At 44.7% G+C, this 24,675-nt stretch overlaps 2 protein-coding genes and 1 long non-coding RNA gene across 6 annotated transcripts in view; 2 read left to right on the top strand and 1 right to left on the bottom strand.

Annotated features, from left to right (window-relative positions):
* SMARCC1 (SWI/SNF related BAF chromatin remodeling complex subunit C1) overlaps nucleotides 1-3,714 on the top strand; it is a 173,830-nt gene extending 170,116 nt beyond the window's left edge. For all 3 annotated transcript variants that reach the window (XM_078152454.1, XM_020999002.2, XM_078152455.1), the window contains one exon: nucleotides 1,289-3,714. In XM_078152454.1, the coding sequence (XP_078008580.1) occupies nucleotides 1,289-1,383 (95 nt within the window). In that variant the 3' untranslated portion in view covers nucleotides 1,384-3,714. The remainder of the gene's footprint in view (nucleotides 1-1,288) is intronic.
* A 151-nt stretch (nucleotides 3,715-3,865) lies between these two features.
* The window catches only part of CSPG5 (chondroitin sulfate proteoglycan 5), a 29,262-nt gene continuing 8,452 nt past the window's right edge, over nucleotides 3,866-24,675 (top strand). The window contains exons 1-4 of one of the 2 annotated variants that reach the window (XM_020999007.2): nucleotides 3,866-4,004; nucleotides 16,322-17,044; nucleotides 17,688-18,893; nucleotides 22,738-22,926. In XM_020999007.2, the coding sequence (XP_020854666.1) occupies nucleotides 16,926-17,044; nucleotides 17,688-18,893; nucleotides 22,738-22,926 (1,514 nt within the window). In that variant the 5' untranslated portion in view covers nucleotides 3,866-4,004; nucleotides 16,322-16,925. Of the gene's footprint in view, nucleotides 4,005-16,321; nucleotides 17,045-17,687; nucleotides 18,894-22,737; nucleotides 22,927-24,675 lie in introns of those variants that run through there. The other variant, XM_020999004.2, reaches the window with a different exon arrangement.
* LOC110216935 (uncharacterized) overlaps nucleotides 19,392-24,675 on the bottom strand; it is a 69,702-nt gene continuing 64,418 nt past the window's right edge. Inside the window, exon 4 of the long non-coding RNA XR_013485882.1 lies at nucleotides 19,392-24,670. This is a non-coding gene — a long non-coding RNA (uncharacterized LOC110216935). The remainder of the gene's footprint in view (nucleotides 24,671-24,675) is intronic.

Genomic DNA, 24,675 nt, shown 5'->3' with positions numbered 1-24,675 from the left:
CATCCATCTCTTGAGAGCCAGTAACCAGAACTAATATATACTTCCTCTGAATATGTTTTGTATTAAGAATGTTTGCTGTTAACGCTGCAAACACATATTAAAAATGTACAAGCCTCCTATAACAAAGCTGCTTTAGCTGCTTTTTCTCTGTTCAGAAGTAAAATTATACGTCTTTGATAATGTTGTAAACTCTAGCTCACCCTATAAAAATGCTTAAGGAGAAATGGTTATGCAGAGTTAGGAGCTGTATTGGTATTCCAGGTTCACAGTAAAACTGGAACAGGCCGGCTAAGGGCTTCATCTGATCTCACCATCCACATCCTGCACTTCCCCATCTCCATTCTTAGGCTTATGCTATTTCTAGTCCTAGAATCTCTCGTCTTTACCTCTTCCATGAAGCCTTTCTTGAATTCCTCAGCCACAACTGATTTCACCCTCCTCTACTCTCATATTACTTAATTTTTTGTTCTTATATAATTATCTCATTCAGAAGATATATCTTAATAAACATTAACAAGCAGGTGCTATGTATAAGGTGCTTTATGAGGCGCTGGGGAGACAAAGATTAAAAATTGCAGTCCTTGCCCTTAAGGAATGTAGAGTCCACTGAGAGATTTATGTACCTAAGTATTACATACAAATTAAAGGATGATGAAAACCAGGAAGAGAGCACTTGGAGCTGGGGGAAGAGAGGGGTCAAGGATCTACTTGATAATTATTTGTATCCTCATCTTTCCTCTACTGTCAGTCCCCAAGCGTGTGTTAAGCATTGACTGTTCCAGGCACTCTTCAGTGTCCTTGAGATACGAAGATAGGAGATGACAGGCTTGTCTAAAGCTGCCTCATCCTGATGGAACTTAAACTGGGCTTTGAAGAATAAAAGATTTAGAGGGCAGTGAGGGGGCATAGTGCATAGAGCACCGGCCTTGGAGTCAAGAGGACCTGAGTTCAAAGCTGGCCTCAGACACATAATACTCACTAGCTCTGTGACTCTGGGCAAGTCACCCAATTCACACACACACACACACACACACACACACAGAATATAAGTTTTAAATAGGTGTAGAGGGTCAGAGTATTCTAGGTGAGCCACAGCAGAGACAGACAGGAGTGTAGTGTGTGAGCACAGAGTTTGTGTTGTTGTGTAGAGAGCCATTATTTGCAAACAGCCTGATGGAAATAGTTCTTTCCAGAAAGTAACTCCCCGTGTTTTCTCCTGATCTATCTTCTTCCCTTCCAATTGCTTATGGTTCCGTTATTGATGTTTAGCTTTTGAATGTATTTTCAGATCCCCCTCCTCCGCAGCAACAGCCCCCACCACCTCCTCCCACCGATGGCGTCACTCCTCCTCCTGCAACAGCACCAGCCTCCTCAGCTCCCTAACAAGAAGAAGTACAAGGGACTTCCATGATCCCGAGTAGTGGTGACAAGACTCTCTGATTCCTCTGTTTCCTTCTGTTTGTTTGTTTGGTTGGTTTTTTTCAGGATTTTTCCTCTTCCACATCTGAGTGCCTCCTTGCTCTGGTGTTTTCCTTTTGGTGGTGCTCCTTTGCCAGGGCTTGTGGGGGACTAGGGGTGACAGTGTACATTAGACAGGAAGAATTCACCTTGTGTCTTCCCTGTGCTGAGTAAGGGGCAAATAGGGCATATAGTGGGTAAGCCCATCCCAATCTTTGCTTTTTCGGTCTTTCTCCATCTTGGTGCTTCTGTGGGTAATTTTTTGTTGTTAGAGTTTTTAAGGAAAATAATCTTAAGTTAATAGGAACCAAAAGATGCAAGCAGAGAGATAGACTCACCAGTCTAGAAGTGATTGAACTTTGAGGCATAGCAGATGAATTCATTTTAGTTTAATGATGGGATGGGGCAGAATGCAAACATTTAGATGATATACAAGGCCTTTGGCACACAATACAAGCATAAAGATAAGGGAAAACAGTGGAGGGAGGCACCCCTGCCATTAATACTGCCCCAATTGAGGAATACATGTGCCTCGTTATTAATCCAGAGTGTTCTATATCATTCAGATCAATCCCTGACACATCTCTCATGGCTGTGCTGACAGCATCCTCTTTTCATTTATCAATGGTGGCTGAGAGTGCAACAATTATGATAAAATTGCTCTCTTTTCCAGATTCGCTGGTTCTGGCTTTCTATGCAGATAGTTATTGTTGGGATGGCTTGAGCTTTGGGGGCTACTAGGTGTGGGTTTGGAACTGGGGAGTGTATTCCTTAGGTCCCCAGGAAACCCAAAAAAGTTTCAGGAGTCTAAGGCACTAGCCAACTTGAGGAATCAAGACTGATAGTCAATGTTGGATGCATTTTTCTTCTCTTTCCTCTCCCCTTTATAAAAAGCTAAGGAGAAAAGCAAAGTAGTTATAGTTCTAAAGTTCTAGTTGGTGGAACTTGGTTGGGATGGCTAGGGGTATGAGACCCCAAACTACCTCTTGCAGACAGCCAGAGTGAATAGAATTCAGTGGAAGCGGTACTTTGAGTTTAAAACAAGATGATTAGAGAGGTGAGGTAGTGCTATGCCGACTCTTAGACCTCTCCCCTTTACTTTCTGATCTCTAACATTCCATCCTTCATCAGGATTTTGATAGGAACCACCTGGCAAAAAGTTCTGAGGGGATGCCAGGGAAAGGGCTCAGCATCTAGAGCAATAAGCTCTGTTTTTATTAGGAGATGAGTTAGTGGTTTACTTTTTCTTTTTGAAGATGGGTTGGCGTTTTTTGGAATTTTTTTGTTTTCTTTTGTTTTTCAGGGAGAAGGGTACAGGGTTGGGGTCCATTCTATATAGGAAGACACAAAAAATGCCTTAATATGAGCCCAGTTTGGACCACCATACTCTGTTCCTAGTACTAATGATTAGTTACTTGATGGTTCTTGGTGACCATTCAGTTTTCCTCTATTCCTATTCCCTAGGAAAGAGGTGGGGTTTTTTTGGTTTTTTAACTGATAAAGCATTGTTTTCCAAAGCTTGTGGCCTCCTTAACCTTAATTTCCAGGTTGCATTTCCATCAAGTTGAAATACAAAGTTGGAAGTTTTTGCTTTGTTTCCTGTCTTGTCTGTAAAGTTTTACGTATAAAGGACAGAACACTTGAACTCTGAACACAGTAGAACTTTTTCTTTTTCTTTTTTTTCTTATTCTCTGAAAAACAAACAGCAACAACAACAAACAAAACCGTCATCAAGATCTGCCTTCTCAAGGCTTCAGGTGTGGACTTCAGCTAAACAGATGCTGTTAGTATCTCAAAGCCCTTTCTTAGAGCACTGGATTTGAGCTGTCCCTACTGGAGTTTAGTTTTAATGCAGTTACCTCCAGAGAGCCCCCAGTGCCTTGTGAAAACAGCCAGGGTTTTCCTCATTCCCCACCCACTCCCACTCTCTGCCCTGCCAAAGGGAATTCATTCCAAGTGTTACATTTTCCTCCAGGGCTTTTGAAGGAACATGGAATTTTGTTTCAGATTGTAATCCCACGTAACCTCAGGTTGTTAGGATAAACACTTTCAAATTTCAAAGATCCAGGTAGAGTTATTTTTTACTGTACTGGTAATGGTCCTACCAAGTACCTGAATTCTTAACACTGCTGTGTATCTGCATAAATAACCATGTGGTGACTTTTTTTCATCTGATCCTGTGTATATGATCCAGTTTTATTCCTGCAATACAGCCACCCAATTTTGTGAGAAAAACAAATGTGGTTTTTGTACAAACCTGTGTCCTTGTGTGTGATTATTTCTGAAAATAAAGAATGGGACTGGGGCAAGAGCTGGGAAGCCTCTTGGTCCTGTCTGTGTGTCACAATAGGATCCTGTATTTCCCCTTACGCTATAGAGTACTAGGATGCTTGCCCTATCGTGTGTGAAAATGCAGTGAGTTGTTGTATATCTTGGACTTTCCTCCTGAAAACAAAAGATGCTTGGGAAACATCCGTTGGAAGTTGTGAGCTGAATACCTTTCCATCCTTGCACCTTGTACAAGTCTTCACATAAAATGAAAGAAGGTAAGTGTGAAGATGGCAGAGAAGAGGGTGCTTCAGCACTGTTTGCTGTGTTTGACTTCCCTGTGCTTGACCCTTCCTGGGAAATGAAGTGGGATAGATGAGTTTAGTTGGTCAGAGTGTGACTGATACACTATTTATATTGAGATACTATCCATTACCTGATCTATTCCAACCCCATAGAGAGGGTAGGCCTTGGGAATTTGTCTTTTTGTGAACTCTTAAACTGTACGTACAGTTAAACCTACTTATATAGGAGCAGTCAGGATAGGAAGGAATTTCCATGGTGCTTTACTGGGGTCATCATAATCAAGGGTTTGAATTTCATCTTAATAGGTTCGGAAACTCAGTTATATAAATTCATAAAGGATGATGAAGCAAGACTTGAGCAGTTGAGTCATGATAACAAAACTCTTCTGAGACTAATTTATAGACCAGAATGCCAAGTTAACTTACAATGAGAGATCATTTATAGAATCATGATCGAGTGTACAAATTGGAACGGACCTAAGAAGTCATACCATGACTAACCACAACCTGTGCTGGAGTCTTCTCTGTAACACCCTTAATTAACAAATCATCATTCAGCCTTTGCTTAAAGATCTCCAATGACAGAGTACTTTCAGCAATGAATAGCAAGGTTTTCCCCTCTGTATTGAATTAAAAGCTATCCCATTGAAATTTCTATCTAATGATCTCTGTGAGGCCAAACAAGTATAAGTGTTCTTCATGTTAACCCTGCAAATATTTGATAACAGCTGTTCTGCTATCTTGCTTAAGTGTTCTTCAGGCTAGATAAATAGGATTCCCTCAGCTGATCCTCGGATCTACCTAGAGGATTTAGCTTTTCACCATCCTTTCTAAATTGTGGTCCCCAGAAATGAACATAGTTTGGTATGTATAGTCTGACTAGAGCAAAGGACAAAATTGTTACCTTTCTCATTTTGGACACTGCTTCAGCTTGAAAGCAAATTGGTGGGTTTTTTTCTGCTTTCTATGTCATTTCTAAGAAATGTTGAACAAAAGACCAAAGCCAGATCTCAGTTAATAGTCTCTTAAAAGAACCTATCTTCGAACTGACAGAAATTAACTAATCACCGTTCTTTGGGTCTGATCTTTCATCCGGTTTTAGAGCTGTCATGAGTTCTGCTCTGAAATCCAGGTAATATTGTGCATTCTTCTGATCTACCAGTCCGGGAACCCTGTCAAAGTGCTAGTCAGTTACTATGTTTTGCTGTGTATAGTGTAAAGAAAACATTTTATTTCCCTTTTTTAAAAATAAGGACATTTGCCTATCTTTGGTATTTTCCGTGCTGCCATCCTCCCACCTTTGCCACAGTTTTTCACAGATCACTACAAGTTTCTCAGCAAATCTCATCAAGTTTTTTTCCGTGTCCTGATACGTAATTTGTTCAGGCCTGTCAGTTTGAACTATTAAAGGTATTCTTTTTACCATCTTCTCATTTTTACATGATCTAAGAATTGAGATTGGCACTCTCCTCCTGGGGTGTATAGATCCACTAAGTGATACTTTTGTCTGAAAAACTAGAACTGGTCATAGAACTGCTCCTTTGGACAATGTCAGAGATACTGCCTCCATTTTTCTCTTTTACCACCCAACCATCTTCCTGTTTTTATTTATCATTGAATCATCCATCTTTTGACATGTTAAAATTTCACCTTTTCTCAGCTTAGTTATTAGCAGAGAATTGGTGTAGTAATGCAAAGGGCACTAAGAAATCATTCAGTTGGGTTCTTGAAATCAAGATGCCATTCAAGAGCATCAAGACCTGAACAATGTAATCTTCACATCTCTGGCCTTAATTTCCTCATCTGTCAAGATTGGCCCAAGTATGTTAAGGGTTCTTTCCAGCTTTAAGGCTGTGAAACTTGGCCACCCTATGCCATTCCTCGTAGGATTCTTACAAGTTGGGTTTATGTTTAAAAGGCAAAGAATAAAGGTTAGGGGTATATATATGGGAGGAACACAGCCTTCCCTGCAGCAGCCTTGCTGGGTCACAGTTCAAGCTTCCTTCAAGCCCAGGTCTCCACCCACAGTTTAACACCTACAGTGTTACCAGCCTTCTTCACTTGCATGCTTTCAGGCCCAGGAGTCTGGCATATGTAAAGTCATGTGGTACTCTGCTGCTGAGTGTTCACAACATTGATTCTTACTTGGCTGCTCCTTTAAAATTCTGAGAACATACTAGTAATAGCATTTTATTATAAACAACCTCAACAAACAGAAACTGCTAATCCTGTATCTTAAGGAGTTTAGTGACCAAACAAAATATTTATAATAGCCTTTTTTGTGGTATCAAAGAACCTGAGAGGCCATCTTGTTTAATGGAGAAAGAGCTCTCCTTGAAACAAAGAAGACCTGTGTTCAAGTCCTGGCTCTGATATGAGCTGATTCAGTCATTCCGAGCAAATCAGTAGCTGCTCTGGCAGTAACTGGCATTGTCAGTGTTGGCCACAGGTTGCACCTCCATGAAATCACAGGTCCAGTCCCTATCTCTTTGCTACAGAAGTCCAGAAATAGAGTAGATGTTAGTTGATTGGAAAATGGCTAAGTCAGGCTTTTTAAGAATACTGGTTAGTTTTGCTAAACTATTCTTTTTCTTGTGTTTTCTAGTCTTAATTATAAGGGATAACTCTGGAAGGGAAAGGAACACAGAGGAAAATGTAGATGATACCAAAACAAGATATCAATAAATTTAAAACAGTGGAATAGAAAAAAATTAGAACTCAGGTTTTCAAAAAATATAAGCATAATAACTTATGCCTTCTGATAATATCTTTACATTTCTATACACAAGATTTAGGGTGTATTTATATTTTGCTTTAATGTTTACATAGTGCTTTCCTAACAACCACCCTGTGAGGTAATATAAGTAATACTGGTGAGGACACCTGAAGCTATAAAAGGGGACAAGCCTTGCTAATAACCACTGAAGCCTAGACTCAAGCCCGGGTTCTTTGACTCCAAATCCACTGATGTTCCTACTACATTATGCTACTTTAGGTTTGGTTTCATGGCTTTTGTACTGTTTTATGTGTCTTTACGTGTTCCTTATGTTTATCTTCTTATTGGCACAAAAATATTCCCTCATGTTGAGGTACTGCAGTTTGTTCAGCCATCTTCCCACCAGTGGATATGTGTCTTCAGCTTTTTTTCTGTCAAGCATGGACCTTTACTTTCCAGTCCAATATTTACATCTTTCCCACCTTTTATGCCCACTCGATGAGTTTTATATTCTTTTGCAGAAAGCTAAGAGAGAAATACTTGGAGCAGCAGTGTAGCCTGCCTTCAGGTTGTGGCCTGCCTTTTGCTCCTGAACAATGACTAACCATTTGGGGCTTTCTTGTAGCACACCTATCACGTTGCCCAGGCTTGGGTCTTTTCCCTCCTGTCCCAGTTCCTCCACTCAGTGCTAATAATCTGGAAGATGTGCAGTTTCTTTCCTTAGATGTTACTGGGACAGCTAGGTGGTGGAGTGCATAGAACACCAAGGCCAGAGTTGGTAAGACCTGATCTTGGGCAAGTCAACCTCTGCCTGTTTCCTAACCTGTAAAGTGGAGTGAATACTAGTAACTACCTCTTGTAATTGTTGTGAGGGTCAAATGTGAGTTTTTATTTGTAAGGTTGCTATATCTTGTTATTATTGTCTTTGAGCCTCTGCCTCTTCCTTCCAGTAATGTGTTGGTGGTTCCAAGATGAGATATGTCAGAATCACAGATCCAGAACTAAAAGGAACCTTAAAAGTCTGGGTTTGAGTTCCCTTTTGAAATGAATCTCTAGCAAGGTCAAATATAGATGACTTTGAAATTATCTATTCCAGCCCCTTCATTTTGCCATCTGGAAACAGGCCCAGAATATTTGTTCAGGGTCACATAAATTAATGGCAGAACCAGGATTCAAACCCAGGTAATACAACTGGTATTCTTTCAGTGTCTTTTTAAGTGCCATCTGTGTGCATGACACTGTGTAGCCACTGGAGGGTTACCAAGAAAAATTGCTCTGATAACGGTCATGCTAGGAGAGCAGATGGTCTTCACATTGCCATCATGCCTTTTCCTAGAATTTAGTTGGAAATGGCTTTAAAGTCATTGAGGTCATGGTAAGTCTCAGCAGCTTCCCTATGAACAATAATTCCTGGTGGCTGTGGAAAGGATAACAGCTGGGGTTAAGTTCCTTTTTGAAATGAGTCTGAAGCAGGATCATATGTAGAATTTCAACTGGAGGTCCAGGAGTGGCCAGAGGAGGAGCCAAGGGCCTTCAATAAGGAATTCTGATCAGAGCATAGCATAGGAAGGGGGAAGTATAGCTCTATTATACTGATCTGAAAGACAAGACCTAAGAGAAGGACGATAACTCCTTGGGTTTCTGGGTTCCTTATTCCCTCCATCCTTAAAGACCTCAACCACTAAAGAAGGCAAAATGCTAGTGGTGGAGGGCAGGAAAAAGAACGCTGCGTCTTAAACCTAAGCATAAGAATCACGATTTTGGAGTTGCAAGGGGCCATCAAGTTGTCTAATCATAACCTCTACATCACCTTAGCTTCTCCAAAACCTTCAGACTTGGGGGGCCTTGTTACTTTGAGGTAGCCTTCCACTTTTCGATTGCCCGAATTTTATGGAATTTCTTTACATCAAGCCAAAATCTGCCTTTCATCTTCCATCTATTGTTTTTGGTTCTGCCTCTGAAACTAAAACAATTAAGTTAATGTTTGTATATGACAATCACATTTACATACACTCTCCAGTCTTATACAGGTTGAACATCCCCATTTCAAATGAACCTCATGTGACATGGTTTTTCACTTCCTTTAACTTGGTCTTTTTCTGAATCCTAGTCTTTAGCCTGTCAATGTCCTTTATAAAATGTCGCCAGAAATTGAGTCCCATACTCCAGATGTGTTCCACCTATAAAACTCATCTCTTGTCTAGATACCATGTCTTAATGTAGAGTAAGGTCACAGTAGCTTCCATGAAACATTTTTGAGCTTTCGGCCCACTGAAACCCCCCCCCCCCGCTTTTATTAACACCAGTTCTCTTGCCAAAAGTTGCCTGTCCTATATTTGTGCGCTTTTTTGAAAGGCCAAGTGAGAAAGTGACCAGGATGCCATGTATCTATGCACAATAAACTCAATATGTACATGACACCATTTTCAGAAATTAGAAGCCCATCATATACCTTTTATTGCTTGGGGGGGGCGGTTTCTTAAGGGATAGAAGCGATTACACAAGATAAAAGCAAATGATTTTGAATACATGAAATTGAAAAGCTTTTGCACAAAGTACATCTAGGACAAGAAGGAAAGTGGTCAACAGAGTCCTCTCTCTAAGAGTTTAATAATAAAAAATGTGACCAAAAGCTATTCTCTGCAAGAGAACTGATAAAAGAGTGGCAAACTATCAGCCTTGTGAAAGAATGTTCCAGTAATGTGAATCAAAACCAGATGTTTTGCTTGCATATCCCGAAAGTTGGCAAGGATGACAAAAAAACAGGAATAATCAATGTTAGAGGAGTTTATATGGGATTGGTAGAATTGTGAATTGGTACAGCTATTCTGGAAAGCATTGTGGGGTCATGGAAAACATAATTTCTGATCTAGAGATGCCACTGCTGGGTGTATACCTAGATCAGATGGTCATTGGCAAAAATGAAAGCTCTGTATACACCAAAATATTTGTAGCAGCACTTTTTGTAGTGGCAAGTAACTGGAAGCAAAGTGGATACCAATCAATTGGGGAATGGCTAAATGATTTGAATGCTACAGTAAAAAATGAATACAGACGACATAGGAAAATAGAAAGAACAATGATCACAAGATAAACTGCAACAGAAGTATAAAGGACATGCATAGTTGGCACCAAAGATTTAATAGCATTTAGCACTGTACAGATATCTGATTGGCTTCTCAAAAAATCCTGTAAGGTTGATGCTGCTATTCCCGTTTTACAGTCGAGGAAACTGAGGTAGATTAAATGACTTGCACAAGGTCACAGACCAGCCGCAAAGTGTCTGAAGTAACATTTGAATTTCCTGACTCCAGGTCCAGCACTGTTCATTGCACATTTAAGAAATGAGAAGATGCCTCTTTTGTAAAGATTGGTGGTCCTCAAGTGTAGAACATTGCATATAATAAAGATTTTTTCATTGTGTTGCATTGACCCATTTTACTAAATTTTCTTAGTTGATTTGGGGAGGGGGAAATCTAATGTAAAGATGATATCAATAAAAATCTATTGTCTTTTTAAAAAGATTCCTTTGCTTTACTCTGCTGGATAGAGTATAACATATGCATCTGATTTAGGAGACAGAACCCTGACCTCTCCGATGTACTTGCCTATCTTTTCCATTGAGTCCAAAAGGCTGCCTTGGCTTCTTCTGTGCTAGCCAAAGCTTTTCATTATTCCCCTCGCAGACCTATCTCTACCCTTACTTGACAGGGTCTCAAGTGCCAGACTGATGTTGGGCCTTCTCTTGGTTTAGCAGCCTGTGGGTGGAACATAGATAACTGAGGTGGATGTTGTTGCTGTAGATTCTCAGAGAATAAGCAGTGTGACCTGCTTTTCAGCACCAGCCAGACCAAAGCCTTACAAATACCACCCACGCTGAGAGCTAAAGATTGTGCCTGCACATACACAAACAGAAGAGAAAGTGACATAAAATATACACTCCACTGAAAAGGGGAGAAACAGTCTTCTTATTCTCTTCCCTTCCTGCAGTGTCCCACCCCAGCAACCAAAAGGGGCAGTGGGGAGGAAGACAGGGAAACACACCAATAGTCCCTAAAGAGGAGGGAAAAACCGAAGGAAGATCTGCACGACAGGAGAGGGGACTTGAGTGTGAGCCAAGGATACAGACCAGGGGAATGAGATGGAAGGAGTAAAGAGATGCACATATGCATCAATTCTGTTTCTTAGAGGTTAGCCTGCTGCCATTGCTAGCGTTCTTCCTTCAGAGAGAGGGAGAGGAGGAAGTTGTATTTCACGCCTGCATTTCATTTCTCCTGATTTCCTCTTATCCTTGAATGATTCTTTGTGTTTTGCACGAAATGCATCTAAGACAAGAAGGGGTCAACTGAAGAAAAACAGGGCCTTGTACAGTTTGCAAAGCCTTTTTGTAGTGTGAAAGAGCTTTACGGTCATAGTGTTCTGTGTCATACATAGGATTAGAGGTGGAGAAAGGGATGGGTCATAGTAGAATTCTACATTTAGACCTGAAAGTACCCGCGGGATCATCTACTTCATTTTACAGGTGAGGAAACAGCTTGCTCCAAGGTCACAAGTAGGACTGGAACCCAGATGGTTCATAAAACCTGTATCAGAGACTGGATTCCAACCCAGTTTTTCTGCACTGTGGCATAGCACAATAGCAATCAGGGGTTGAAGGGGCTTAGGAAGTCTGTGGGGAAAGAGGGAAGATGCCACTGTGGAACAGGACAGGACATCTGGTTAGGACAGGTAGGACATGTTCATGGTAGTTGAGGGGACAGGCATAGGGAGGTGAATGACCTGTTCAAAGTCACAAAGTTAGTGGAATTCTTCGTAATCCTGGAAAGTAACCATGGAAGTCGTTCCCTACTTCACATTGTCCAAGAGCACACTTGTGAATTAACAGTCAGATCTTCTGTGTCATAGTTTATTTCTAGCGCACTACTAAGCTTTAATCTGAGATGTGCTTTATAGTTACTGTTCTCAAGCACTATCTTCGTTTATTCCCCAACAACCATCTAAGGTCATCAGGTCAACCAAGTAGCAGGTGGTAGGCTGAGGACCCTGGGCTTTTCTTTCAGCATTCTGGAAAACTCACCTAGTTATAACATGCATAACCAAAATCTTACAGGTTAATTTGCCTGAAGACCTAAGGGAAGCAGTAAAATAATGGAAAAAGTACTAGTTATGTAGCCTTTGATTAGATGTGAGTCTGAGTAAGGCATGTCCTGGCTGTTCCTACATAAAACAAAAGGGCTACACTAGATGATCCCCAAACTCTAAAATTTTCTGATTTCACAAGAATATTTAATTGTATAAGAGGGGAATATGACCCAAACTAGTTTCCATTTATGACAAAAGGGGAGAGGGGAGGCAGAGCCTCCTGATGTTGGTTCATGGGGCAGTGCTTTCATTTTTGCAGACACATTGTATGTGTGTATGATAGATATAGTTTCATTCTCTTCTAGATGTGTTATTATAGCACCTTCTTTAATTTCATTTCCACCCCAACCCCTGCCTATCCAAATCTACTCATCCCTATACTTACATATTCCTTTTCTCAGTGCCTTTTGGCAGAACCCAGGTTCCCTACAGCTGCTATGATTTCTGTCGTCCAGTTGGCACTTCATTATTCTCCAAAACAATGCGGCACTGCTTTCTCTTACCTCAAATCCCAATTGAAGACCTAGATGAGGGTAATAGATCCTGGCTTGCAAATCTGATCCTGGAACCCCAGGCTCGTAGTATATGGTTGTGTATACCATGTGAATTTACCTAGAGTTGTTTCAGTACCTGCATCTGGTTATTAGTTTGAAAGAAATGGAAAATTTCCATAGGGATACCTCCTCTTTGGGAACCACTAACAATAATTGACCTTCACCTGGCACTTTAGTTAGAGTTCTCCATATATATACCTCATTTGAGACACAACAGAGGAGGGAGAGAGAATAAGTGTCTACTATGTGTCAGGCATTGGGCTACGCACTCTTACAAATATTGTCTCATTTGATCAACAATAATGAGGTAGATGTAATTCAGATGATCACAAATGAGAAATCTGAGGGTCAAAAAATTTGAGTAGGCAATATCGTAAAGCTAATCATTTTAAAGTGCTTAGCACAGTGCCTGGCACATTGTAAGCACTATATAAATGTTAGCTATCATTATCGTTATTATTAGGCTGCATTAGAAGAGAAATAGCTTCCAGGAATAAGAAAGTGATACTCCCCCTGAAATCTGCCCAGGTCAGATAATTCTTGGAGTATTGTGTTCAGTTTTGTGCATCTCAGTTTAGCAACCATGTTGATAAACCAGTGTGCAGAGAAGGACAGCTAGGATGGTGAAGGGCCTTATGTTAGTGACATGGGAGAATCACTTGAAGGAACTGGGGATGTTTAGCTTGGAGGGGAGATGACAGGGAAGGTAGCAAGGGGGGCAGTTGGACAAGATAGCTGACTTCAAATATATATATTTAAAAGGATATTGTTAGGCAAAAAGGAGTAAGCCAGAAGGCAGAATTAGGAGTGTAGCATCTAATAGAAGTTTCAGACAGATAAATATAGGTTTAATGGAAGGAAAAATTTCCCTAACAACTAGATCCATCCAAAAGGAATGGGCTACCTTGGGAAGTAGGGAAGGTAATCTTCAATCCAAGGTTGGCTAGATGATTGACTGGAATGTTGTGAAGGATTTTTTTTTCAGGTATGGATTGAACTAGTCTGATTCTGCGGTTTCTTTCAAGGTTGAGATTCTGTGATTCCCCTCCTGTTCTACCTTTTCCTTTCTCAGCACTTTTCTTTAACCCAAAATGCTCTGTGAGCATTGCAACTTCTTGGCCAAAAATATGACAATGAAAGGGCATTTGCTGTCTACTATCCTCGTTGCCCTCATTCCCAGGCCATAATCTCTGAGCCATTCATTCAACAAATTTACTGGAAATCTACTCAAAATGAATGAATGAAGTATATGCTAATACAAAATACTATATTACTAAGTACTAGGCCTATGGGGACTATAGAAATCAGTAAGTCCCAACCTTCAATTAATACAACAGTACTGGGGCAGCTAGGTGGTGCAATGGATAGAGCAGTGGCCCTGGAGTCAGGAGGACCTGAGTTCAAATGTAGCCTCAGACATATAACACTCACTAGCCATGTGACTCTAGGGAAGTCACTTAACCCCAATTGCTTCACACACACACACAAAATACAACAGCACTGAATGGGGTAAGTGCTCTAAAATCATACAAAAATATGCTATGGAACTTAGGGAAGTTATTCTTCCACCTGGAGTAAGTGATGGGAAAAAGAAAGGTGTTGTGGCTTGTTTGGAGCACTAACAGTGGGAAATAAAATCGCAGATTTGTGTCTTAGATAAGCCCAATTGTGGAGGGCTTTGAATACCAGACTAACAAATTTAGGGCTTTTCCCCCCTCTTGTAGATAATGGGGGACCATTAAGTGTTTCTGAGCAAAGGAGTGCTACTTTAGCGAAATTAATCCTGTAGGATGTGCTTGCATAGATTGGTGTTTTGTCTAAAGGCACAAAGCTAGTTAGCGGCTGATTTATAAATTGTTGAGAAGTGGAAAGGACCTTTAAGACAGAGGTAGGAAAAAGAAACGTGAGCAGTCCAGCTTGCACACCAAAGAGTTCATGCAAAGAAATAATAGAACATGAGGTTGTAAAGCTGCATATCTAGTTCAGGCCCATCATTTTACAGCTGTGGAAACCGAGGCTCAGAGAGAGGAAGTGATTTGCTCAAGGTCATGCAACTTGTGACAGAGATCAGAACTGACCCCCATGGCACCCTTAATCCTAATTTCAGGGTTCTTTCCATCACATAATTAGACCCAGCTCTCCTTGTTCTCCCTCCCCGTGCTTTTCACACTATGCTAAAGTGATGTATATAACATTCCTTGCCCTTGAAGAACTCTCAGTCTGGTTTAGAAGGCAAGATCTAGGGAGTAAGACTGGAGTCATCTCTGTAGAGCTGAATACTCCCGATACAATCCTCCAGAAATTATGAGGCTGCATACTAGGCTGGGAGCTAGGGTCTAATGAGGTAATTTTACCCAGTCAGTCATGTGTTTATAATGACAAGGGAATCCTCCTGGGTTGTCTCCCCATATGTTAAATGGAAACAGTGCTACTTACAGGTTTGCCCTATTGGAGTCACTCCTAGGAGATTGTCTGTCTGTCCATCAATCAGGGGTGGTGGTCCCAAGCAAGGTGTTTTCTTCCTCACAGTCCTCTTCCAGCCAAAAACAGATTAATAATTCCATAGCTTGTTGGACCACCAACTCTGATGAAAGGAGCCAAAGTAGAACTATCTGTCCACCTCACAGCCCTCTAGGCTGTGTTTGGTTGGGCTTGTAGGTTTAACCGCTCAGATTAGATTAGATTTGATCGGATTAAAACCCAGGCCCATTTGCTTCTGGCTTGGCAGCTGCCAACCTTTTCCTAGCTGAGCCCAGGGCCCCATTTGGGAGGGTGTAGTAGGGCAACCTAGGATCTCCCTGGAAATAAACATGCTTTTCCAGGCTCCTCTCCCCGACCCCCAAGAAGCTCCTCTTCTCTGTACATTGGGAATTGAGAAGAGGGGAGGAAGAGGGGAAAGTACCGAGTGTGGAGTGGGGGAAGGGAAGATAGCACAACATCTCTATGGGAAGATAGGTCTCTTGTCTTACTGGGACTTTGAAACTCTTTCTAGGAGAGCAAGGATGTGCTCTCATCGTTGTACAGTTGACCAAGGCCACTGAGGTTGCTTCTAACTCAAATTCTGAGGTTCTATGAAAGACTTCCCAGTATGCAAATAGTATGTCTCTGCAGGAATGCTCAGGTTATTATCTGTGCTTCCGTGAGTCTGCGTGGTGTCTGTGTCTGTGTGTGCATGTGTGCCCCTATCCCAATGTCTGCATTCTTATGTTCCCACATGGTCTAAGGTCAAAGTCTCTTTTGCAGCTTGTGGGTGCCTTTTTAAACATTCTCTCCACCACCCCAGATTCCTGAGCCTACAGGACCTTTGTACACAAACTGAAGGCTGTCATCGTGGCTTTGAGCTCACATGCCCTCCCCCTACCCGTATGCCCTACAGATCTGTATCTGGTACTCGGCACACTCAGGCGCAAGGGGATGTGTCCAAGGCTTGTGTGTGCCCAGCTGCCCTCAGTCCTCATGGCTCTGTTTTTTGCATTGCCTTCCTCTATGTGTCCGCATCCTGTCCTTCCACGGGTGTGGGGAGGAGGGGTCATTGCGTCCCCTAGGTGTGTATGTGTGGGTGTTATTCCGTCCTACTTGGAAGGAGTGATTACGTCCCCTCAGCCCGTGCACGTTGAGGGTCGCGATGGTGGTCATACCAGCCCCTCGAGGGCGCGTTGGGCTCTGGGGAGAGAAGGCGGGAAAACATCTCCCCAGGCATCAGCACCCCGCCCTGCATAGTCGGTTGGCCAGTCGCTTGAATGGAAGGCGGGGGCGGTACGAGGGGAGGCAATCAATGCTTGCCAGTCTGGTCCCTGCAGGGGCGGAGGCTGTGGGTCCGGTCATTGCTGGGTCTCCCCTGTCCTGTGTAATGTCAGTTATTCTGTCCCCTTCTCTAGGGCGCAGGAGAGACGGAGAAGGCGTGTTCTCCCCGGGACTGTTCCGTCTGTCTCCTCTCCCGGGGACAGGGCTGTAGGTCAGTCAGTCAGGAAGGGGTGCGGCTGAGGGGCCGAGGCACCCCCTTAGTCCCCCTCCTCTGCGGGCGGAGATACTGGGGGGGGGAGGAAAGGAGGAGGCCCCCGGAGCCAGGCGTCAGCATTACGTGCGGAGGAGCCGCGGCTGGTGCAGTCGGGAGGGAGGCGGCACCGAAGCCGGGGCTCTACAGCCCGCCGGGGCGCTGGAGGGGCGGTGCTGAGTGCCGGCAGCTGCGGTTGGGAGGGATACCCAGGAGGAGGGAGGTGCGGGTGACTGAGAGGGGAGGCAGAGGGAGAGCGGGAGCGGGAGCCTGGCTGAGGCTCGGGAAGAGGACGGAGCCTCCGGCGCCGGGCCGGGGAGAGCGCTGGGGCGGGATGCGGCTCTCGCTGCCCTTTGCGAGCTGAAGCGGGAGCGGCCGTCTTGGGGAGGCGGCGGCGGCACCGGCGGGAAGCGGCAGCCCGAGGAGGAGGACAGCGGCGGGAGCGGAGCTGAGCCTGGTCAAGCCGGAGCTGGACGGGCAGCGGCGGGATGGGCCGAGCCGGGCGCGCGGGGGTCGGGGGGCCGGTCCGCCGGCGGAGGCTGCTGCTGCTGCTCCTGGGGGCCGTGCTGATCCTAGCCGCCCGCCTCGCCGGGGCCGCACCGGGTAGGTGCAGAACGCGACCCTCCTCCCTACACAGCCGGAGTGGGGGTGGGGGGAGGGAGTCACGGGCCTTGGTCCCCTGGTCTAGCTGGGCCCCTACCAGGCAGACACCGCCAGACCCCCGGACCCGAGACGGAAGGAAAGGGAGCGTCCTCTTCTACCCCAAAACGAGACGGGGGGTTGGGGGGCTTGGCGCGGGGATATGCGGGGCGGGGGTGAAGCTTTGGAAACCTCGCACGTGTCCAAATCCCCACACCCCACCCTCCCGGAGATTGGGTGAAGGGAGGCTCCCGTAAGGGAAAGGGGTTCACAGGGGTTGTGCGCCCCCGCCCCCCCCGATCTTTCTGGCCGTTCTGCACCCGAGCGATGTCACCAATTCCCCACTTCCTTGCCCTCCCCTCTCCGTCAGTGACATTTTTCACCCTAACGGCAGGGTGGGAGGGGGTGCGAGGTGAGACGGGGCGGAGCCACGACTGGGAGAGGACTAAGCTGAGGGGTGGGCCCTGGAGCACGGCCAGCTGCAGGTGGCCGGGGCGCGCGGGCTGGGGACCAGGGGAGGGGGCTGGAGGCTGACCGCCGGAGGCCGGGCGCCGCCCTAACGCCCTCGCTCTTTTCCTCCTTTTTCCTGCTGTCCCGCCGCAGCCTCAGAGCCCAGCACTGGGCGATGCCCCACTGGCCGTCGGGGAGCGGGGAGGGCCAGAGACCCAGAAGAGCCGCCGAGAGCGGGCGCTTCGGGCCAACGACACGCGCCAGGAGGAAGGCGCAGGGGAGGACGAGGAGGCGGCCCTATCTGAGGGGCGTGCGGGACGGGGTGAAGATGAGGCTGGCCCATGTTGGGACTGCCCCCCAGGGACCACTGTGAGGGTCGGAGCCCTGTCCGAAGAGGCCCTGCTGGAGGCTTCCGCAGCAGTGACCGGAGCAGCCTGGCCTGAGGCCATGACTCTGGACCTGGCCCCCGAGAACCGAGAGGAGGCTGGCAGTGGAGACCCCCAGGCCAGTCGGGCCACCCTCCCTGGCCTTGAGGAGGAGCTCAGACAGACAGAAGTACCACCCTCTGGGGAAAGTTGGGGTCCAGCTTCAGAGCCCGTGGGGGCAAAGGGGCCTCCTTCTCCTACCCTAGGGGGTCACCTCAGCCTTACCCTGCCAGATTCTGGCCCCAAACTTCCTGACGTGGCCCACAAGGAGAACCCCTTGGACTTGTGGCTGAGCCTGGGCAGTAGCCTGCCCGACCCTCATGTGCCAGCTACTGCCTCTCCACCTCTGGGTACTCCAGAGCCTCAGCCTTCCTCAGAGATCATCGACATCGACTACTATGATGGCTTAGACTCTGACAGCCGAGGTGCTGATTTGGGGAGCTTCCCAGAGTCCCCTGACACTTCCCATCAACATATTCACCCAGGTGAAGATGCACCATCCTGGAGCCTGACTGACATGTATGATGACTTCACCCCCTTTGATGAGTCTGATTTCTACCCCACCACCTCCTTTTATGAGTTGGAAGAAGAAGAGGATGATGAAGAGGAAGAAGCAGCTGTTCAGGACCTAGAAGATGAAAATGACCAACGACTACCTGGCCTGACACCTAGCACAGGTCCAGGCATTTCCCAGCCCACCAGTCGTTGGCATGCAGTACCTCCACAGCAGACTCTGGGGGTGAACCCAGACAACAGTATCACCTTCAGGCCTCGTCCAGGAGAAGTAGTCAAAGAACTGACACCAAGTGAGAATGGCACAGTGTGCCGGAGTGGCTTTGTTAGGCACAATGGCTCCTGCCGGTCAGTGTGTGATCTCTTCCCGAGCTATTGCCACAATGGAGGCCAATGCTACCTGGTGGAGAATTTAGGGGCCTTTTGCAGGTAAGGGTGGGGCAGAGGGATGAACACAGTCCAAAAAAAAAATCTATTCTTGGGAATATTGTCATAACCTATTTCTAGGAAAGGTGCAATCTTCAGGAAACTAGACAGACAACTTTTGCAAACAACCTAGATTACCAAAGGTTAGAACTATAGAACCCTAACCAATCCACAACAATGCCTATTGCAGGATTTCCACTTAGAGTTTCTACTCTATGATTTATCACTTGAAAAAGATTTACCAAGAATAAAACTTATGCTTGCTTCCCATTTCTTCAGATTAGAAAATGGGGTCCTGCTATCCAGATTTTTTGGAAGCAGCTTTCCTGGTCAGATCTGCATACTGCAGATGGAAATGATGGATTTCCTCTAAGGACAAAGAAAGGGTTTTGGATGAGATCCTTGAAGGGCTAAGAAATCTATGAAGGAAAATTCCAGCTTCAAGAGCTAAAAGAGGATTGGTACTCAAGATAGGAATAAAAGAGACAGGGCACGTTGGAATAGAGGAGGAGAGGAGGATGCTGGCCCTTCCATTTTTAGTTTAATTCTTATACTAAGTATCAAAGGAACAAAACTAATTTTAATGGAAGCACGGAGGGGTGGAGGATAGATCTCCCTTTAAAAAAAAAAGGATAAATTTCTCATTGAAAGGTTCCTGTCCCCCAAATCCCTGGTTCAAAAGTGCCAAGAGCTCAGTTTCATTAACCTTCTTCCCCTTTTCCTTCTCTCTGGCTCCTTGTCTTTTCCAGGGATCACTCTTGACTAGAGATTGTCAAGTAAATCCATAAACCACTGTGAATTTAGTGGCCTATTGACACCGTCCCTTTGCCAAACCTACCATTTCCTTCCTTCTGACCACTGTGGGTTATATGATAAGCACTAGGCTTGTTACATTGTGAGATATGGAATTGTCTTTCTCTGTGGTAATATGGAAGGCAGGACTGTGGACAGAAAAGGCTAATCTTTGGAGAAAGTTCAGAGACGAAGATCCCTTTGGTAATGGACTCAAAGATTAGCCCTTCAACTGGGTAAAAATTAGCAAGTTGAGACATGAATTCTTTTTTGGAGTCCCCTAGTCCCTTGCTATGTCCAACATTGCCAAAAATGTAAACTAGCCTGTTAGCTTCATGCTCAAGACTCTACCTTTTTCTTCTACCCTAGATCCTGCCTACTTTGATACTCAGTTCATACTATAAAGGAACTGAGAAGTTTAATAACTTTGAAAACATTATTGTAGAACATCTAGAATAGATAAGCTGCTATCCAATCCCTTGTCAGAACTTAGTGATTATTCACTACCAGTATTGGGTAGTATCTTGATGTTTGAACTGATAATGGGGTAACAGGAAGGGACACAGACAAGAATGATGAGGACTAGAAAAGTTTGTCTTCAGCTTTCACAGAACCCAAGGGGATATATAACTTGTGGTTGGATAGTTGGGGAGAGCATTCCCTTTAGTCCCAGCAACAGAATTTCTACCATTTTCTTGGGTGAACAATTTCTTCATCTTGGGTAACTCAGCTTCAGGTTTTGTTCCTGATGTTTCTTTCACTTAACTCTTGAAGGGGAAATGAAGATGTCAAACTACTTAAATCCTAAAAAGAAAGATAATCTATGAAAAGGAAGATACATATTCCCTCTCCTCATTAGAGGAGTAAAGAACAGTGAGTATAAAGTGTTGGAGATTCTTCCTGGGAAAGAAAAAAAAGAAAGATAGTCTATCTAAGCTTAAAGATGGTGAGTTTTGTTGATCTGGGACTAAAGCTTGTGTTTGCTTCTGAAAATGGTTTGAATCATTTGGGACCGCAGAGTCAGTTGTAGAGTATCCTATAGGTTGTATATACTGATTCTCTGGTTGCTCCACAATGAGCCATTCAAAGGCAGTCAAAAGAGAAAACAAAGAGTCTCATCTAATGATTTTCTAACAGGAAACTGTGGCTACTCTCAATGCTATCCATCACCTGGTTGGTGTCCTAGGCTTCTGTTTCTAGAAGCTTAGTTTGAGGTGAAGGAACTACAGAAGAAATACTAGCCTGTGCACCATAGCAGTCCATGATGTAATATCCTCAGCACCCAATCAAGGGAATCTGAGTTTCCACCCTTAAAGAGTGGAAATAAAAATATGAAATTAAGATCCTTTGTTACTTCTTGGAGATTGTAAAGGCTCATAGAGCCTTCTTAAAGTCACAGACCCTCCCCAAATGGGAATGTAAGATGTTGAACTACTGAGCTTTGGATCTACTCACACAAACTCTAGCAGTGGACATGTACTAATCTCAGGAGAAGCTTCCCACAATTTCATCCCTGTTGCCCTTTTCCCATTTTTCATCCAAGTTGTACTCACACGTTCCCCTACTAAAGAACCTGATTCTGGTAGCGTATGTCCATCGGCATTGGCTAGAAAGCTCTTGTGCATTCCAAGGCACATATGACTGAACCCCCAGTTGCTGTCTGCAGCAGTTTCTGTCTCTGTTGCCCTCTTTTTTCTGGGATATAATCAGAGCATTGAAGGTTAATTTCTCTGTAATAGAAGGACAAGGACCCTCTGGTAAGAGTGAGCTGAGTTCTATAGGGTCTTCAAAACAGTGAAAGTCATCTAGTGTCTTTGATAATGCAGTTTGGAAGGAAATCCCTTGGGTTCCAAGCAATACCCTTAAAACTGGGAGTAGCAAATTCCTTCTTGCAAAATCCCCTTTCTAGTGCCCCATTCCCTTGTCATTCAGTGGGGCTCATGTCCTCCTTCCATTGCCTTTTCCCATCTCCTTCTACATCTTTCCCCTTTGAGGCAGCCTGGTTCCCATGGAAACAGCAATGTCATTGGAAGAACAGGAGCCTGGAAATGTCCTCAAGGGCAAGAGAAAGTCACCCGACAGAGGGCCTAGGACAGTGCTTAGAAAGCTACTGTAAAAGATTTTGTGTAATAGTTCAAATAGTAATAGGAAGAGGACTTGAAGGGTCATGTTATAGGGGCCAAGGCAGTGGGGTGGGACTATCTATCTATCTTTCTGTGTATGTATCATTCTGTCTTTTTATTCCCCCGTGTATATCAGCATCTAGCAAGTCACATGTGCAGGGTGTAGCTATAAAGTAAAGAGACTGGTTCCCCAAGTCAGACACAAAAATCTGTGTCATTTCTTTAAAGCCATTCATAATGTTTGCCTCTTCTTCAGCCCTTTTTCATCTGGGGTTCTCTGCATCAGGGATAGTGCCCAGGAAAATTCCTGTGACTGCCTTTCTCAAGAGGCAGGTTGATGTAGTGAGAAAAGCAATGGACTAGGAACCAGAAGCCTGGGTTCTGCAACTCAGTAGGCATGTGAGCTTGGGCAAGTCCCTCAACTTATCACTCACAGCCTTGGCTTTCTTCTTTGGAAAATGAAAGTAATAATATCTACCCAATCTTCTTTGTAGTTATGATTCCCAGATGATACAATTTGGGTGAAAGCACATAACAGATTATGTAAAGTGCTATATAAATGCATAAAGTTTTGCATTACTAGACCTCTAAGCCACAGCTTTTAACCTTTTTTGTGTTGTGGACCCCTCTGGCAGTCTTACGAAGCCTACCAACCCTTCTCAGGTCATGTTTTTAAATAAACTGAAGGACATGCTAAGTTCCAGTTAGAGGTTAGTGGAAAATATAGATGTCATTTTTTTTCTGATCCAAGTTCCCAGACCTCCTGAAACCTATTTGCAGACCCTCTGCTTAGGCAGTTTATAGGACTGTGCCAGTTTTGGAAAAGCCATTGGAATTTAGGGGGTTGGTTACGTCCCACGTCCAGGGAGGCTTCTCCAGGCCAGGAGCGGTGTGACTCATTCCCGTCCCCATCCCACTGCTCCTTCCCACAGGTGTAACACACAGGACTACATCTGGCACAAGGGGATGCGATGTGAGTCAATCATCACTGATTTCCAGGTGATGTGTGTAGCCGTAGGAACAGCTGCCCTCGTGTTGCTCCTCCTCTTCATGATGACTGTTTTCTTCGCCAAGAAACTCTATCTGCTTAAGACAGAAAACAGCAAACTGCGCAAGACCAAGTGAGTCTTTCTTCCATCTCTCCCTCCATAGTGGTATTCCCTCAGTCCCTCAGCAAATACCCCACGTCCATGCCGAATAAATGTGGTGGAGTGGAAATTGTTCTGGACTTGGGGCCAGGGTTTGAATCCTGCCTCATATTCCTACCAGCTGTCGTGCCCAAGAGCAAGTCATCTCACCTCTTGGCCTCAGTTTCCAAAGCTCCAAAATGGGGTTAATAATATTTGTAGTACCTATTCTTGTGAGGAGAGCTTTTGTAAGCCACGAGGTACTATGTAAGCTGGGATGATGTGACTTGTTCTCCAGGCAAGTTCACTTCCACTCATGGTTTTTGAGTTACCCAAGTACAGGAAGAGTTAACTGCTTAGGATAAGGGTAGGGAACCTGTGGCCTCCAGGCCATTTAACAAATCCTTAATAAAAGGATTTGTTCTGTGAAGTTTGGATTCAGTCAAAGGGCCACACTTGAGGACCTAGAGGTTACCCACCCCTGGCCTAGGATTTTGTATGACAATCCAAACAGGAGCAAGAAGACATCTTTAAGGGTCATGTTCTGGGGGTGCGTGCACTGTGATCTAGCACTTTGCTCCAAAGCCTCCATCTCCAGAGCACTCAGTTTTTGCTATGCATTCTCTAGGTGTCTATCTCTTGGGAGGGCGGGGTGTGTTTATGTCATAGATTGTCTGCAGTGCTGGTTTGTCTGCATATGGACTGTCCAGGTACTGCAGCAGTGGCATATTCCCTGGTGGGAAGGATGCCGCTCCTCGCCAGCAACACCCTTCCTTTAGCCTAAAGTGAGATAGCTGAGGCAAAATATCAGTCATGGGTTTCAGATTAAGATCTGGCAGCCCCTAATTCCCGGTATGGGTGCCAGAGATTGCAGACCAGTTGCTAGAGCCATCCCTCTCCCTTCTCCTTCCCCATTCATTCCTTTGGACATTAAGAGCTGCTACCAGCTGCATATGCTTACTGAATGTAAGGCAGCACAGGGGAGCCAGAGATCAGAGCCATATTCCCCAGAGCCGTGATTCTTATGCCAAAAAGAGAGGTCAAAACCTCAACACATTCCTTTAAAAGACCTGTCACCAATCTGGATATCTTTTGTGCCTGCCCATAGATACTTGTCCGTACTGTTACATGCATGTTTCCCTTTGTGTGTGTACCCTACTATACACTACTATACACTTGCAGATTTTCACTGCAAAAAAAATTAAACTTTGAGGGCAAGATAGAATGAGCTTAGATTTAGCCAAGTTTCCCCATGTTCTAGGCTGAAATTTATCCTAACACTACCAGCCACCCCATTCCATTCAACCTGTAGCACCATCTTGTGCCCTTCCTTGACCCAGGATCCCAAGAAATGTGACTGAAGGACTTTTCCCTCAGCTCACCCTGGGGAAAGGACAAAACGCCATCTGCTAGGTCATCCTTTGCAAAGTGCAGCTGCTGGCAGCTCTGTGTAGTTATGAAGCTGGCCAAAGGAGGGCTAGAGGGGCCCCTTTATTATGCCTGTGCATTGAGGCAAGGCCCTTCTCTGTATTTGTGATCACTGTGGAAGGACACAGGCCTGTTTCTCTGGCTGCTTCATTGACCGCTCCTCCCTCCCCCACCACATACATACCACCGGGGACGGGAGAGTAGTGATGTCCTATTCCCAAGCTGCTGCTTAGTGGGAGGAGGAAGGAGGAGAGAATTCTAAAGGCCATCCTCACTGACCATTTGGAGACAGCAGAAGTAGGATGGTAGCCTTAA

This window comes from Phascolarctos cinereus, unplaced genomic scaffold, assembly GCF_003287225.1.
Source record: "Phascolarctos cinereus isolate Bilbo 61053 unplaced genomic scaffold, phaCin_HiC Scaffold_4;HRSCAF=312, whole genome shotgun sequence".
Classification (NCBI taxonomy): domain Eukaryota; kingdom Metazoa; phylum Chordata; class Mammalia; order Diprotodontia; family Phascolarctidae; genus Phascolarctos; species Phascolarctos cinereus.
This window is presented reverse-complemented; position numbering and strand designations above follow the sequence as displayed.